This window comes from Colletotrichum paranaense, assembly GCF_030867605.1.
Source record: "Colletotrichum paranaense strain IMI 384185 chromosome Unknown Scaffold_1.1, whole genome shotgun sequence".
NCBI lineage: Eukaryota > Fungi > Ascomycota > Sordariomycetes > Glomerellales > Glomerellaceae > Colletotrichum > Colletotrichum paranaense.
In genome coordinates this window covers 2,213,402-2,230,121 of record NW_026848959.1, presented here as the reverse complement: position 1 = coordinate 2,230,121, position 16,720 = coordinate 2,213,402, and the positions used below count along the sequence as shown (strand labels likewise).

Below are 16,720 nucleotides of genomic sequence, written 5' to 3'. Positions count from 1 at the left end.
TGACTCCGCGCCAGTTTGCTGACAATGCAACCAGACGGATCCGACGCGTCGCCACTTTGCAACCATCAATGCCATGCGAGTGGAGGGGCATCATCAATCCTCACCCATGTGACGTGAAACTATCAGCACCGGCAATATACTCCACCAACACACACGGCATTGACTAAGGAGACATGCCTTTCCCGATAGTTGCTCCGGCATCTCCATACGCTTCTCTTACAACGTTGTCCATCATTTCACGATGACGGCATCGGCGACAGGCCCGCCGTCCCTCGACGAGGTGCCAGAAGATGCCCATGGGGATTCGGAGCATGACACCCTCAAATACTCCCTCTTGGGTCCATCTCTTACAAAAGCTGGGCAGGATGCTGTCGATCAGACCAAGGTATGTCTCCAGCCTGCCCTATGGCGGGGTGCCAATCTCCCTAACAGTGGCCTACCAGGTATCCGATATCATCTACAATGCCTCGAAAGGATCAAAATTCTTCAATCGTGAAGAAGAACGCGACAAAACCTTGACAAAAAAGATTGAACAGATCCTCGAAAAGAAACGCCACCTCGAGAAGCAAGACCTCAGTCGAGAACTTCGCCTCGCTGACCAGCTCATCACACAGTTGGAGATGTCCCGAGACCTGACTCAGTACATCGTGCATGTCGACTGCGATGCGTTTTATGCTGCCGTTGAACTCCTAGACCGGCCCGAACTCAAAGATATTCCCTTCGCTGTTGGCGGCGGTGTTCTGACAACGTGTAACTACGTTGCGCGAAAGTATGGATGTCGGAGCGGGATGGCTGGGTTCGTCGCCAAGAAGCTATGTCCCGAATTGGTCCTGCTCAAGCTCAACTTTGAGAAGTACACTGCAAAGGCACACGAGGTCCGCGAGATCCTAGTCGAATACGACCCTCGATTCGAGAGTGCGAGTATTGACGAGGCGTACTTGAATATTACGGAATACTGCACGAATAAGGGAATCGAGCCGGCCGAAGCCGTGGAGCAGATGCGGCGAGAGGTCCACGAGAGAACCAAAATCACAGTGTCAGCGGGTATCGCAGCAAATGCGAAGCTTGCCAAGATCTGTTCAAACATGAACAAGCCAAACGGCCAGTTTGTTCTGCCAAATGATCGAGGCGAAATCTTGCGTTTCATGGCGAAGCTTCCCCCCAGAAAAGTCAATGGTGTTGGTCGTGTGCTTGAGCGGCAATTGGCCGAAATTGGTATCAAGACTTGCGCAGACATCTATCCTTATCGCCAATTCCTCCGACCGCTCTTTGGCGACAAGGCGTACGAATTCCTGATCAATGTCTATCTTGGCCTGGGGCGCACCAAAATCCAGCCGGCAGAGGAGTACGAGAGGAAGAGTGTCGGTACCGAGAGCACTTTCAAAGATATGTCTGATCCTCAGCAATTCAGAGAAAAGCTGAAGTGGACTGCGGAGGAGCTGGAGAAGGATATGAAGAGGGCAGAAGTCAAGGGTCGCACGCTGGTTCTCAAGGTGAAGCTTCACACGTACGAGGTCTTTACGCGACAAATCGTCTTACCAAGAGCAATATGTCTGGCTGGCGACCTTTATCATTTCTCCCTTCCCATCTTGGCGAAGTTGGAGGAGGAAATGCCGGGGATGATGCTGCGCCTAATGGGCCTACGATGCACACACCTTGTCAGCACGAAGAAGCCAGATACGATGGCATTCTTTGGTTTCAGATCACGAAGACCTGATGCCCTGGCATCACCCGAGAAGGCCCCCAGGCTTGTGCACTCTGGAGCCAGCGGTGAACTTGACGATGACGGCTGGGAGCGGTGGCCTGAAGAATCACTTTTGGGGCTTGACAATCATGAGGATTTCCGAGCGGTTGACATCGAGAGCGATGGTACGAACATCGACAGCGAGCCAAGCCCAGCTAGGAGACACGGCAAGGAGATTCTACCCAATCCTGTGCGGGAATACGCACCCGTCAACGATGAGATGTGGGATTGCCCAATTTGCAATCGCCCACAAGCGCCGGATGAACGGCAGTTCAACGAGCACATCGACCTCTGTCTCTCAAGACAGACCATTCGCGAAGCCGTGCACGAGGACATGCCCCCTGCGCCGCTCTCGAGGTCGACGACGCCGGACGTAAAAAAGGTCAAGGTCGGTGGAGAAAAGAAACGCGGCAGACCACCCGCGAGACCGCCGAGTGACGACCCGCGGCAGAAGAAGCTTTGTTTTGGATGAGCTCTGATGACAACCCGCACTAGATGATACCCGTAATATTACATGATCTCAATAGCTTTGCTGGGCGTGGAGAGGCCTAGTCACCCCACCGTGCCTTTGTCTGCCACGAGTCAAACTCGGTACCCCGGACGTCGACTCACTTCTTCCTCCTGGGCAGTTCTGTTACTCACACTATCCGCCATGATCACATACTGGCATCCTTGAACACGACAATTGCAGAAAAGTTCTCAAGTTGAGGTGGCAAAAGCCGGCGAACATTTCGCTCCGGGGACCTGCAGGTTCATGTCCGCGCTAGCTAGCGCGCGATGGGGACGCCACGGCTCCTTTAGCCTTCGACGCTTGGGGCCTTCGTGATCCAATAAAGCAAGGCATCGAGAGACGTCCTATGAAACTTTCCAACCCATGCGTTGGATTCCTCACAGATCGACAGGAGTGATCTCGCTTTCCAGATAGATCCATTGTCTTTTTGTGCGCCTCTTCGCGGATAAGCATTCAAGATCCGTGATATTTTTCTCCGTGCGTCTATCGTGGACCACAGTTCTTTCTTTGAACGCATGAGGCTTACGTTGGTCCGAAGGCATGCCGTTGCAGTTTAACCAACCGGGCCAGAAAACGGCGCAACGCCGCGCCCTCTCACGATGGCTCACTTGCAGGATCCTCCTCTCAACTGGGTTATCATGGCGCCAACGTTGCAAGCAAGTGATTAGTGACGCCTGACCAAAAAGCAACATGACGTTGGAACTTTGGGCTGGCTGTTGTAAGGGAGAGTGATCCAGAGCCACGTGTGGAGGTTCGCGGATAGGATTCAGAGCAGCCACCTGTATCAGAATAGATGATTTCCTCCCTTTTTCTGGATTGGTCGGCCGATGGCTCTGACTTGCACGGTATCAGAAATCAGAAACAGAAGCTTCTATGTTGGCTGAGAGTCTCATGAAGTCTCCCTGCGCTCGTTCCTCGACAGAGTCAGCACACATCGTGAGATTCGGACCATGGGCCAGACTTCACGCAGCTGGCCAGGGCCCTAACACTCATCACACCAATTCGTGTCTGCAGTCACTGTCTCATTCTCGTTCAGCAGTGATAACCTCGAGATCAAGAGAACCGTGCGCCGGCCTAATCTCAGATAAAGCAATGTTTTTCTCTTGACAGGTCCGATTCGGCGACTCATGGATCCTCACACTATCCAAGGCTCTAATGATCCGCTCAGAGATCTGCGATGACGCTTCGTCTTGCGGGTCTTACGCTGGTCAGCGGACTGGCTACTGGCTGAATCGCTAGGCGACATGGGCCCCAAGAAAAAACCGCGACGACGGCCAAACAGAACGTTACCCATCATGGCTCAGCTCTACGAGAGTCCGGCTCCTAATTAGCGTCCGGAAGAGAGACGTCCCTTGACACTAGCGCCAGCGACCTGCTTTTGCATATGCAACCGACGATCCACACTGGGAGCCATCGTCTAAAACCGCGACTATTGCTTGCACCCTCCCACTCCTACTGAGAGCGGCGCCTGTGAGGGGATGCAGCCGCGCTCCCTTGCGTTGCAGTTTCACTTCAACGGCCCCCAGCTCGGGGCCATGAAGGATGGCCATTTCCTTTCAGAACAGCAACTGACAGGACTCGGCGTTCAACTCGTCTTCAAGTCCTCCCTGCGTTGAAAAGACTTTCGAGATGTGATCGACATCGAGGGCCAGCGCTATTGTTGACGTAAACAAGGATCTGCACGACGGTGCGCCGGCCTCACCACCGCGTTTGGCTTACCTCGAAAAAGCACGATGGGTTCGCCCAAAGTCTTCTAGAGTGATTTCTGGCGGGTGAATCATGGGTGACTGGGGAAGCACTTTCGCATTCCTCGAGGAACCTTGTTTTCCAGCCCCATCTGCATTCCAGCATATAACCAAGACCATCCTCGGATTTTAAACATGGAGAATATCTAGATAGCTCTATTCCCTACGCTCCTTTTCTGCTCGTCAGACGGCAGCTTCGCACATCACTATCAGATCTTGAGTCAACGAGACAGAGATCAGTCATTATGGAGTCAAGTGCAGAGGCCACGCCTACACCAACTGCCGCAGCAGCGGCGCCTTCGTTCAATACTGCGCCAGTTGCGGTCTTCTGGCTTGCCTGGGGTGGGTTTTGGACAGTGCTTTTGCTCTGTGGTATGGCATTTCTCTTTGTCAACCGCAAAATGCCTTTTCTGAGGATCCGCGGTCTGGCTTTGTCGTTTGGCGCTGTCACTATGCTCCACCTCTACTGGCTTTCGGTGCAGATCGGGCTTGCCATCGGCCAGTTCGTCCCCGATGGCGCCGAGTTTTGGGTGATGGGCCTCTACCTCCCCTTCGGCATTGCTCTTTTCCACGCTTCCAACAGCCGGTTCCTCCACATCGCCAAGGCGCAGCGGAAATATGCAGATAAGCCGCTCACACAGTCCAACTCACAGTTGGACACCGGCAACGGGCCGGACAAGACCCTGACGGGGAAGTTCCGGAAGCTCGATTACACCACCAAGATGCTAGCCGTCGTGTGCACGGGCATGCTTGTGCAAGTGAGTTGATGCAGGGTCAGATGGCGGGGCATGTTTGACAGTTGACACTTGATGGCTGACGTGCTTCATCATCAGCTTCTTCTAACAGTGGTCATGTATCTGGTCTCGCGCAAATATCACCCGTCGTTTGGTATTCCCGGCACTGAAGTGACGGGAACTCCAGCGCAGCAAAAAGTCGAGATGGGTAGGGGCTGGGAATGGTGGCCTTCTGTATTTTGGCAATTCCTCTGGGCTTGGCTGGTCGCACCTGTGATTCTCTGGAAATCACGTGGAATCCAGGATACTCAAGGGTGGCGTCTGCAGACCATTGCATGTTCTATCGCGAGGTGAGTTGAAATCCAGGTTAGCGCTTTGTCGCTTCTCCGTGACAAACCCCCCGAGCCAACACTAACGAGTTCAGCCTTCACGCTACCCCTATGTGGCTTGTCGCCTTGTACGTCCCAGCGATGGCGCCCGTCAATGCCTACTTCATCCCCCCGCAGTGGTAAGTTATATGAAGCAACGCATGGACACGTTCTTCCTCCCGAGCTCGATGTTGACTTACTCCCAGGATCTGCCTCTCCATCACGTTCATTGAAATCTTTGCAATCTTCATTCCCTGCTGGCAAGTCGTTAAGCATAAGACTCTCAGACAGGAAACGCTCGAGTCCATCGCTGTTTGGGAAGCCAAGAATAAGTCACGCGCCGGGAGAGACTCTGTCATCACCGGATCGACCAAAGTCGGAAGCCAAGCTTCCGTCAGTTGGAAATCACTTGCGCAGCTCGAAAAGGACACCAGCCAAGCAGAAAGTGTCTACACGATGGGCGCCCTCGAGTACGTCTTGGACAAGAACCCCGAGCCCCTCCGCAAGTTCTCTGCCCTCAGAGACTTCTCCGGCGAGAACATTGCATTCCTGTCAGCCGTTGCCGAATGGAAGTCATCAATCCCTCAGAGCCCCGGATCATCACATCGATCGGCCGAGATCTCACGGGAACGTTTCAACCGGGCCCTGCGCATCTACACCGAGTTCATCAGCCCTTACCACGCCGAGTTCCAGATCAACATCGCATCACAGGACTTGAAGCGGTTAGAAGGCGTCTTCGAAGGCGCAGCTAGAATACTATACGGCGACCGAACGGAACGCTTCAGCGATCCTGTGGTACCATTCGAGGATAACAGCTGGGGTGGACCTGAGTCAACAGCGGGTGGCTCTGAGATGAGCTGCGTATCACGAGATGGCAGCAGAGACCCCATTGCGGACCGGGTGCAGTACTGGGGTGAGATCCCCGAGGCTTTCAACGCTGCTGTCTTCGACGACGCGGAGTCGAGCATCAAGTACCTCGTCCTCACCAACACGTGGCCCAAGTTCGTCAAGGAGAGGAGGTACTCACTAGACTCTGAGGACTCTGGGGAGACGGTTGAGACATTTCAATCATCGTCAACGCTGTCGTCACGGGTTAAGAAGTACTTCCGCACCATGAAGGTCGTGGTATGAGCTTGGAAGACACGAAGCAGGACACGGCATTGGTTGTTTTCACTTTCCTTTTTCCTGCGATGATATCCCCAGTCTGCATGAGTTTCCCATACCAATTTGTAATTTACTATTACCATAAAAGCCAACATCAATGCCAAAGTCACTGCTATGCACCTCATTCTCTCATCGCAAGATGCATGCAGCGTGTTGTAAAATCTGAGACACAATCGACATCCATCCACGTGTGCTCTCTATCTCCATAACCTTACAGCTCTGGAATTCCAATCATCAAGCCAAACTCCGTGGAACCACACCTCCAGCGCCTCTGTCTTCTCCTTTGCGGTGGCCTACTCGTGCACAGCCATGTGGCGAACGTTTAGATCCGAGATCGCCACGCCACGGGCCGGGGCACAAACAAAGGCGGAGCGGGCGCTGGAGGCAGTCGACTTCGGCATGTCATGGACACGAGGACAGGATCATTTATGATCTTTTCGCTGCGGGAGATGCCGCTGTGGATGGAGAAGGAAGAATCATGGTAGAAAGCTTTAAGCTTTCAAGATCGGAGGCGCCAAGGTTAATGAATCGCGGAAGACGTTTACGTATTGGTGTCTATCGGTGTCGCCTTTCCCGCGTGTATCTTCACTAAGCTGACTGGCTTCGACTTGACTTTAGACTCAGATCAAGGTTTGCATCGTCGCCCATGTCTCACCCCAAATGCCAAAGGCGTGGACTTTTCCTTCGATGATTCTTGAGCTATGGCTTTTCTTCTATAGCAATATCTAGAGAGGTACCTCTGCAATTGAAGGCTTATCTTTGCGTGCGTATCGTCATACTTGCGATTCCGCTTCCGGATGTTCGGAGTCTGTGAGACTGTAACACCAACTCAAAAAGTCTCGGTCTAACCGTGTGTAACTGTAACCATGATTCATGGAATCCAAGAATTTTTTTCCAAATTTTTGGTAACGTTCCCAGATTGGAGGACATGGGAGTCTTCAGGGTTTGGCCTCCGAAGTGATGGTGAACATCGGGTGGATGCATGTTACCGACGGCCCGCCGGGCGGCTGTCGTCCACAGTCCCGTACCGGCCGAGAGTGTGCTCAACCTGCACCATGGCCGCTCGGGATGATTACATATCCCACCAGCTTAGGCGTCATGTTTAAGTTTCAAGACTGTCAAAGAGAAAGGTTGTAAGTCTGTGGATGAACATGGTTTGGGGCGATGGTAGAAACGAGTCGGGCTTGTTCAATGTAAAGTAGGTATCCTTTCTTTCGGCGACGAATTGATAGACCTGTGGGTGGAAACGGCTGCGCAAGCTGACCGTAATTGTACTGATCAACCATAGGTCAATCCATGTTGACTCTTAGAAATGCAGTTTATGAGTCTTTGAATACCCTAGATGGAATTCAGTCGTTTGCTACTAACTCAGAGTTCCAGTCTACGGTGATTGGATCGGTTTTCAGTACACATCCTCAGCGCATCACAACATCAGAGACGCACGCGACGATCCAGGATCTTCGTACCCCGTACAGATAGTCCAATCGCCAGAAAGAGAAATACTATGACAAGGAGAAAACGCCCAAACGGGAATCTCGCATGACACTCGAAACGTCCCCCTCGTGCCCCTCCCGTCCGTCGTCGCCAGCACCGGAGGCCGGTGAGGCCACGAGTGGATACCCCGCCAGTGCCGAGACCGAATCGGGTGCCGCGGCGACCGCTGTGCCGTTGTTCTACAGTGCTAGTGCTCACTCCCGTCCCTGTTCTTCAGCAGGGAAGGCGGCGCCAAGAGCATCAACTTTCATCCGAAGTTTACCTCCAATGGATGGCAGACTCCACGCGGCCTCATGCACGTCAACTTTGGAGATACAAAACTGTCGCGATTCGACGTTGTTGAAGCAGTCCGTTGTGCCGCTGAGTCGTTATCTCATTCTGAGAATCTCATCCGCACAACTTGGACCAGACTGCCTATCCCAAAAGCATCTTGATAATCAAGGCCATGGCGGGACTCGTCGTATATGCGGCCATTGTCGCTACTATCGCCATCTCCATTCGTCTCTTCTATCTTCGACTCTTACCTAGGCCAATCGCTGGTGGACCGCCGTTCAACCTCGATTCTGCTAAGCGAATCCTGGGAGATGCACCGTACTTCATCGAACTCGACAATGCGGGGGAATACTGGCTCAAGTTCTTCACGCAGCTGCTCTCTAAGCACAACACCCCCGTTGCTCAATTCTTCCCTGGACCTCTCGATAGGACGCACATCGTCATTGCAGATTACCGTGAGGCCCGCGACTTGATGTCGAAGCGGGGCAAAGATCTCGGCCGTGGAGTTAGCAACGACATCACCTGGAATAGTGTGATTCCTGGGCACTTCATCGCCATGGAAGATTCGCATCCTTCTTTCAAGGACACCAAGTTCCTGACTAAAGATCTCATGACACCAAGCTTCTTACATGGGGTACGATAGCGCTCGTAACTAAGAACCTTGAACTTGTGGTGTGTAATGCTGACAGAATGCAGGTATCTGCACCAGCATCACATAAAATGGTTCACAAATTCATAGAGCTCTGGAAAACCAAAGCCGCCATCGCTCATGGACGGCCTTTTGAAGCCGACGGCGATCTCGAGGCTTTTACCTACGACATCATGAACGCTGCTGCTTTTGGCACCTCTGTGGAAGATAGCTACACACATGAGAGACTCTTGCTGCTTCCCTCACCAAATGGATCCGAATCGCCCAAGTCTGACGTCTCACAACTTGCAGAGTTCTCGAAACCCTTTCCACCACCGCTTCTATTCGCCCTAAATACTCTGAACGAAAGAATCAACGGTGCCTTCCGCGCACTCATCCCCAAGCTCTTCTTTCTCTACGACAACAATCGACCGACTATCCGCCGGGCATTTGGCTTGAAGAAAAGCATTCTCCAGTCTCATATTGACCGCGCCGTCGAGAAATTGTCCTGCAGTGATAGCTTAAAGGAGGAGTTCGCCTCGGCAGTGGACTACATCGTCTCGCGTGAAATTTCAGCAGCCAAAGCCGCAGACCGAGAGCCAGTCTTTGACTCGGCAAGGATACACGACATGATTTGGGGCTACCTCGTTGGCGGCCAGGATTCTACACACAGCACGCTCTGCTTCACGGTCAAATACCTGGGTATCCATCAGGACATTCAGTCCAAGTTGCGAGAAGCGCTGCGGCTGGCATACCCAGATGCAGCTTCAGAGAAGCGACAGCCTACAATTGACGAGATCACCAAGACTCACGTACACTACCTCGACGCATTCATCGAAGAGACTCTGCGTCTGAGCAGTCCCGCTGGAGCCATCATGAAGGAGACGCTCGTAGACATGGACATATTTGGGTACCGCATACCCAAGGGAACGCCTCTCGTCCTTCTCTTGGCGGGGCCAACGGTCTCAGAAGCAGGTGTCAAAATCGACGAGGCGAAGCGGAGTGAAACATCACAAAAGGTCGCCAACGAGGGCGTCGGAGATTGGGCGCTGACCGAATATCCTCCCGAAGAACTTCACCCAGAACGCTGGTTGCAGCCCGACGAGAAGGGCGAAATAGTGTTCAACAACAAAGCTGGCCCGTTTATGAGTTTTAGTTACGGCCCTCGGGGATGCTGGGGTAAAAGACTGGCGTACATGGAGTTGAAACTGATCATTACGCTGTTGATTTGGAACCTGGAGTTTATGGGGTTGCCTGCTGAGTTGGAGGATGATGCACTCCTTGAAGGAATATTCACCAAGCCGAAGTCGTGTCTTGTAAAGTTGAGGAGTTGAGCACTAGAATGTCGAGAGCGACTCTAGAGGGAATCGAAGAGGTCACTGACCAAATGCTAATCACCAAAGGGGAGAGTCGGCTCAATTAGACTGGAGGACTAAGTTATAAAAGCTCAACTGCAGCATCCCTCTACTCATTCATGCGCTGTGAGAATACACCCCTTACTACTATCCTTGTTTGCGTTTGAAACTTCTCTTGCTGGATCCAGTTGTACTCCCAATGCAACAGCATACAGTCCAAATTATGCGATTCGATCGATGAGTGTAACTTTATCAACGCTGCCTATAAGACCGGTTACATGCAATCAGGTCGCTCCCGTCCAAACGCCATCCCAAGCTCCCGCCTCCGGTATGACCTTACTCTCTTTGAAAATGATTTCCCGCTCATAAGTAAACGTGTGCTTCTGCCAGTGCTATCCCAATCTAAGCACACAGATAAACCGATAATCCTTCACCTTTGCAGTCTTTCCAAGTCTACATGCAGTCTTCCTGTCCTCCATGCCGCGCGAGCTCCTCAACCGACTGTGCCTGCCTCGACAGTCCCCTGCGGGCTGAGTGAAGCTAATTCAGCAAGGCAGTAATCACATCCCTCCACCGACAATCCGTGAATGAACTCCATAATCGTCGGATGCACCTCGATCGCCCCTGCTCCTTCAGAGTGGTCGACTTGTTGAGTTTGCGGAGCTGGATTGTTCCTCTGATCTGCCAAGTAGATTTCGTCGTCGATGAATGACGTCGAGGAGTTTTCTCCTTCGGGATCCAGTAAGAATGTTATGGCGTTTCGTATGCTCCTGTTGAGAATAGCCTTGTTTGCGTCACTAATGTCCGCTAGGTAATTCAAAAGATGTTCGTCAGTCACGAAGATTTACATAGTTACCTACTCGGATGGAAGACCACAGGTTTGAGCAAGGAATTGCAAACTTACTCTGCATCCCGAAACCGGGACGATCGTTTCCATACTGCGAACGCCATAGGCTGGAAATGCATGTGATGCGGTGATTCCTGTGCTGATCCTCTGGTCGAGGTCGACTTTGATCGAGCATGCTGATGATGGTGACAAAATGATTCCAGCCCTCAATAGTAAGTCGATAGGGTGGATGCTCTTCCAAAAGTGGGGTTGTCGCTTTGGACTGGTAAGGTTTTAATCCTCTGGACCTGGCATTATGTCGGCTGCCGATGGCTCCTGTGCGGCGTTGTTCAGCGGCCTCCTCGCGGGCAATAAGGTGTTGATCGTTGATGTGGACGTGACATTGCCAGTTGTGCTGTCTGTTAACCACTGTCAGCTACTCGTACATAAGTAGCTACCTATTTCAATAACTTGAGGCAAAGTAGAACAATCCCATACTTTAGATCGCAAGCGCGCGTGAATATACGTCGACAATTTTTGGGGGCCGTGGTACCGTACATCAAAAACACCACGCAGATCAAGCAGTCCGCCTGCTCGTTGTCTTCAGTTGCATTGGTATTATTGGAGGCAGCAGTGGTCGGAGTTGTGAGAGTCTGTTGGCCGGCGCTAACCGAATCCTGCTGCGTCTGCGCCGTGGACGGCGCCGTGGACGTGCTGGGGCCGGCGGCATGGCCGGCGATACCGCCGGTGGTGGGAGACCCCTCGATTCCCCTGTGTCCAGAAGGCGGGGTCTGAGCCGGAGACTGGCTCGGGGCGAGGACATTCGTTTGATTCAGCGCCTCCTGAACTCGGAGTCGTCGAACGTCTGACCTTTCGAAAGGGATGAAGTCGTCTCCGCGGGGAATCAACTGCGAACTAGCATTAGCATCGGTGCTTTATGGAGCGGCGGCCATCCCTCGGATGCTCTTCCCTGAAAGGATGGAGCAACCTTGCATTGAGAGCATCCGATGCCATGGGATGGGGCCGAGATGAGATGAGCGGGAGTGCCGCAAGCTTCAGCGACGGTACGGAGAAACATGGGATGACGGGCAGGGAAAGCTTGTGTTGCAAGCGGCGCAGAGGCACAGAGGAAACAGGAAGGCATCTGAAAGGCATCCGACAAACTCACCGGGTCTCTGCTGCCTTGCCCATTGTCTTCGGCAGACATATTGGCAGCTCAGAGTCAACTTTGCGAGGTTCTTGATGTGGTTCGCCAGGAGGTTTCGATTTTTGGGTATATAATGGAGGGATGAATTCGGTTTCGACTCTGAATGGGGGCGCGGGAAGAGAGAGAGATCGTAGGCTGAGTTGCCAGCGTCCCTCCAGCACAACGGTGCTTTGGAGGCGGTGCGGGGGACGTTATTAGCCCGTTGGGTGGTGGCTTGACGTTCCTTGGCAGTACTTTTTTCTCCACGAAGATTTCATCGGTAAGAATCCAGTCAAGGCACGGATATCTCCACGAGATTTCCCCTGCGTAAGCTGCTCTACTCCAGAGCTAGCTGCCCCGTACCGGAGCAGCGCCTGTACCGGAGGGTGTTCTGTACCTTGCATAAGGTAGGTATGGCACCCTTGAGCCGCTGTCACCATTGGTCGTGGACAAATTGTTGGTTGGGGCTAGTTAAGGCGACCTTATCCCATTCTTCGTGGAGAAATCCAAGTTGGGGGCTAATTAGTGAGCAGACGATGTTGCCCGACGTCATTGGCAAAGCTCCATGATGCGGTTTTCGCACCGCCTCTTTACAACCACAACAACTCGAAGCCTTTGCAAAACACCTCGACTTCGGAGTTACTCTCTACTCTGATCAAGCTTCGGGCACGAGGAAAACGAGTACGTACGTACGTATAGCTTGATCGTGTTCAGGGGCTCCGACATAGGGTACGGTACAGCACCACAATCCCGGCGGTGTCCAGCTCTCTAGCGTACACTACTCCGATGCAAGCCGTTACAAAGCCGACTAGAGAGTCGCGAATTCAACAACGCGCGGCGGCGCACGAATTGTCACCAGCACACCGTGGACTCACCGATTCCGGATCTTGGCTGTTGTTTGCCATTCAATAGTAACAAGAGGTTCAGCACCGTATTTCCCGGCTTCGCAACACCATCTTCAGCAACGTCCATTAGTGTGATTGCTCTTGCTCACGTGCAACACCGCCTTTGGTCCTCTAGCGTAAGTTGTTGGCGCTCGCGGTGGACATACGGTCCTAGGAACACTTGTTGGCGTAGCTCGAGACACAAAATGTGCTGGACTTGATGCGCGCCTTCGCGCTCTCGCAATTTTTCTACACAATTTGATCCCATCGTGACGTATCACACAGTTACAAATCATGTCATCCTCGGTATCGGTGTCATGTGGTGGTTTCCTGCCCAGAATCACGGACTTATTCGTGTTGTCAAGACTCGTTGTCCTCGATTCTGTAGATACGCTCACGAACCCGCTACTGTGGACTTTTCCACACATCTACGTAGATGTCGTAATGATATCCTCGGTAAGTCTGCTCCAACTGCCGGTTGACGCATTGTTATAAAGTCTCTGATGCCACTCCTGGAGGGCTTTAAGGGAACAAATAGACTACACACCAGACCACACCATAAATACAGCCTACTTTGCTCGTCAAGAACCACCAAATATCTCAAATCATGGCAACAAAATCCTGCCTCCTCCTCACCAAATCCTCCGTTTCTACACGCCCTGGTGGCACCATCTTGGCAGCGACCAGCTACGAAGATCCGCAAGGGCTCGTGGAAGCTATCGAAGGCACACTTGAGGCGAACACCAGCAAAGCCAAACACTTCCTCAAGACCAACGTATTGTGTCTTAAGCCGACTGTATCGATCGCCACACTTCGCTCGGTAAGCTCTTGCTTGTCCCCATAAGAGTCTATTACCTTCACAAATACTAATAACCAGCAGATCGAAGTTCCCGACCTCACAGCACTGCCCCCCCTCAAGGCCTTGATCCGACACTCGGCTCTCGACGAAGCCTTTACTGAGGCGGTAAACAAGCCCCAGTCGATGGATCAGGGGTTTTACACACACCTATTTGATCTCTATGATGATGTCTTTGTGGACATCGACCAGCGCGAGGATCGCATCGTTCTACCCCGCCACGCGCTGCTCATTGAATACAAGATGTCCCTCAAAGCCAAGAAAGTCATTGGAGGGCTGGCTTCGGTGATTGGAGGCTTGATTGTCATTGCAGTCAAAGCTGGGGAGGGGTCCCTCAACTGAAGGTCGTTTGTACATCGCAGTGTTTACCATCAAGGACACAGCACATCCCGCCTCCCCGCCTCCCCGCCTCCCCCCTCTACCCATTTTCTTATTCTCCTTTCTCTCCTTTCAAATCACAGCACCAGTGCATGTAACACCAGAACGGCATACCCTACTTTTCTTCCTGTTTCATCTCGTTCTCATTACATGTAGTCTACAATTAGATAGCAGAAGCAACCCAGTTCCTCCAAACACTTCAACCGCTTTCCTCCAATTGCCAGGCGAGGGCAGTCTTCTTCGCCCGGGGCACATACTCTATCAAACGAGTGCCCCTGCCGTCTTGAACAACCACTTTGTAGGTCTTCTGGATATCATCAATGCAATCACTGGCTCGAGACACGCTCACAATCTGAGCTCCTTCCCACAAGCCTGCCTTATCCGCAGTTGAGCCCGGAATAAGCCCCGTGACAACGCGAGAGTTTGTGCTTCTTTTATCAAACCCGAATTCCATGATAGGAAGCTGAGCTGCCTTCAGTGTCTTGGATGGCTCGCCCAAGAAAAGGCCATCAAAGTTCATGACCGCCCTTCCCCGGAGCATGTCTTGGTAATGCTCCTCTATTGGAAACCTGTCGTCCACAAGAGACGTCTTTAGGGCGGCAAGCCAGTCACGGGCGCCCACAGCCTCTCCTTGCTTGTGCCTTGTTGTCAAGTCGAGAATGATGGAGTCGAGGGGCCCTGCCGTGGTAAAGTCGTACGAGCGGGTGTGTCGGCGCAGATAGAGATCCATGAAAAGGAGGTACGCGAAGCCGCGCTTGTAGGAAATCCACTCTGCGTACCAGTCGTTGAACATGGCCGCGGCCGCATCGCGTATATCCATGTTAATGCGAGGGCTGGTGAAGTAGCCTTGGAGATGATCATTGATGGTGCTGGTCAAGAAGTCTTTCCCACGGAAGCCGAGGCGATAGGGCAGATATGACGAATACAACTCTGCAAGTCCTGCGTAGTGTCAGTTTCTAGGTGCCAGACGATGGGCTTCATATTAGAGATCAGTACCTTCTTCAAACCAGTCGTTCTCATTTGCCTCGCCTGAATCAATCGTGGCAAAGCTGTGCACCATTTCATGCGTAAACAATTGGATGAGGCGGTCATCTTCGACGTCGCTACTCCTGTCATCGTATTCCAGCATGTAACTTGCATCGAAGCCGGTACCACCAAAGCCGACGATGGATTTGCGCATGAACATGCGATACGTTCCAGCAGACGACCCAAAGAACTCCGCCATCTTCGGGAACAGGGCGGTGTTGTATCCCTTCACCCGGTCGAGGTTTGGCGGAAGGTCACCGAACCAGTAACACGCAGACGACGACGCTCCGGAAGAGCTCTGAACGGGCCCGACCATGAACATGGTGTTCCGAACGACTTCGGAGCGATCGACGCGGACCATGGGCTTGGTACCCTCCCCGTAGCTCCACACGCATCGCGTAGATGCCGGCGCGTCGGCCGGGATATTCCACTTGACTAGGACGGTGAAGAGCTGATCATTGATGAGCTGTGGCAGAAACCACATACCGGCGCCGTGCAGGCCGCCCTGGTCGCGGCGGAGGTCGATGCGGGCGCCGAGCGGGGTTTTGATGTCTACTTTCCGAGGGAAGACATCGAAGCGGAGAAGGATACCGCCCCGTGGTTCTCTACTGAAGGACCAGTGCTGTTCCTTGTCCCGGCCCTCTGAAGGGAGGTCGTGGAATTGGAGCTCTAGGGGGCCGGCATCGTCTGTCACGTTGATGTCTTTTTCTTGATACGGATGCCCGGGAACATTGCCGTAGAAGGTGTTGAAGACAAACACGGGCTCGTGCGCCTTTGTGACTGGCAACTGCAGCCGGAGGAGCACCGATAAGCTGCTCGCACCGTCGGCGTCGAAGCGCGGCGTGAGCTCTAAGGAGTACAGGGGGTGCGGCGGGAGTTGCATCGCGGCTCTGATAAGTGAGTGAATGGATTAATGAACTGGATCTTGACGTTGATGTAAGCTTTGAAGCTTGTGACAGCGTTATATGCGCCAAGCCTTTTGACCGAAGAGTCAACGGTTGCGTGTTTCCTCGTAATTGAGTTCGCCCTTGAATGTTGACGTTGACGCGGCGCAACTCAAATAAGAAGGTGAGGTGTTAGCCTGCGGGGGCTACGGGAAAACGGCAGAAGGAGGCGCGCGGAATCCGCGTAGGCTTCGGTTTCGCTGAAGAACTCAACTTTGCCCAAATTGATCTTCTTCCATCACACCAACTCACCCATCAGAACTCGCTGAGAAGTAGATGAGTGAATGAGCCCAGGAAGCAGTCAGTCTGAAATCTATGCATGAGACTCAACTGGGAAAGCTGATCTTAGTCTGCAGTCGCGTCTCATGCTGGGGCGTCCAACCTTGAGAAAGCTCTCCAGAGCATAAGTCAGTTAATGGGTTTCGGCAGCCTGCAAATTCCAACTCAAGTGTCAGGGCAGCGCACATGGCTGGCAATTTCGATGGGCATCTTGGTTCAGGGCATATCCCAGTCCGCAAATACCTAATGCACCACGGCGCTAGGCCCGAGGTTCAGTCTAGCACACATCTCCACCGCAATGAGAGGATTACCTTGGAGTTTAATC

The 16,720-nt window shown here is 52.8% G+C and overlaps 6 protein-coding genes across 6 annotated transcripts; 4 read left to right on the top strand and 2 right to left on the bottom strand.

Annotated features, from left to right (window-relative positions):
- Positions 1–241: 241 nt before the first annotated feature.
- CPAR01_00807 (impB/mucB/samB family protein) lies at positions 242–2,216 on the top strand (the record flags this gene model as incomplete). The annotated part of the gene is made up of 2 exons (XM_060485097.1): positions 242–385; positions 444–2,216. 2 exons carry the CDS (start codon positions 242–244, stop codon positions 2,214–2,216), a joined length of 1,917 nt encoding a protein of 638 aa, XP_060355954.1.
- Positions 2,217–4,245: 2,029 nt separating this feature from the next.
- On the top strand, positions 4,246–6,233 carry CPAR01_00806 (uncharacterized protein; the record flags this gene model as incomplete). Its single annotated transcript, XM_060485096.1, has 4 exons — positions 4,246–4,758; positions 4,834–5,084; positions 5,159–5,242; positions 5,309–6,233. 4 exons carry the CDS (start codon positions 4,246–4,248, stop codon positions 6,231–6,233), a joined length of 1,773 nt encoding a protein of 590 aa, XP_060355953.1.
- A 1,972-nt stretch (positions 6,234–8,205) lies between these two features.
- On the top strand, positions 8,206–9,995 carry CPAR01_00805 (cytochrome P450; the record flags this gene model as incomplete). Its single annotated transcript, XM_060485095.1, has 2 exons — positions 8,206–8,667; positions 8,730–9,995. 2 exons carry the CDS (start codon positions 8,206–8,208, stop codon positions 9,993–9,995), a joined length of 1,728 nt encoding a protein of 575 aa, XP_060355952.1.
- Positions 9,996–10,509: 514 nt separating this feature from the next.
- Positions 10,510–12,049, bottom strand: CPAR01_00804 (uncharacterized protein; the record flags this gene model as incomplete). Its single annotated transcript, XM_060485094.1, has 4 exons — positions 10,510–10,823; positions 10,921–11,261; positions 11,314–11,750; positions 12,011–12,049. The coding sequence occupies 4 exons, from the start codon at positions 12,047–12,049 to the stop codon at positions 10,510–10,512; spliced, it is 1,131 nt and encodes a 376-aa protein (XP_060355951.1).
- Positions 12,050–13,519: 1,470 nt separating this feature from the next.
- On the top strand, positions 13,520–14,110 carry CPAR01_00803 (metalloprotease 1; the record flags this gene model as incomplete). Its single annotated transcript, XM_060485093.1, has 2 exons — positions 13,520–13,732; positions 13,793–14,110. The coding sequence occupies 2 exons, from the start codon at positions 13,520–13,522 to the stop codon at positions 14,108–14,110; spliced, it is 531 nt and encodes a 176-aa protein (XP_060355950.1).
- Positions 14,111–14,345: 235 nt separating this feature from the next.
- CPAR01_00802 (uncharacterized protein) lies at positions 14,346–16,055 on the bottom strand (the record flags this gene model as incomplete). Its single annotated transcript, XM_060485092.1, has 2 exons — positions 14,346–15,085; positions 15,143–16,055. 2 exons carry the CDS (start codon positions 16,053–16,055, stop codon positions 14,346–14,348), a joined length of 1,653 nt encoding a protein of 550 aa, XP_060355949.1.
- Between the last annotated feature and the right edge of the window lie 665 nt (positions 16,056–16,720).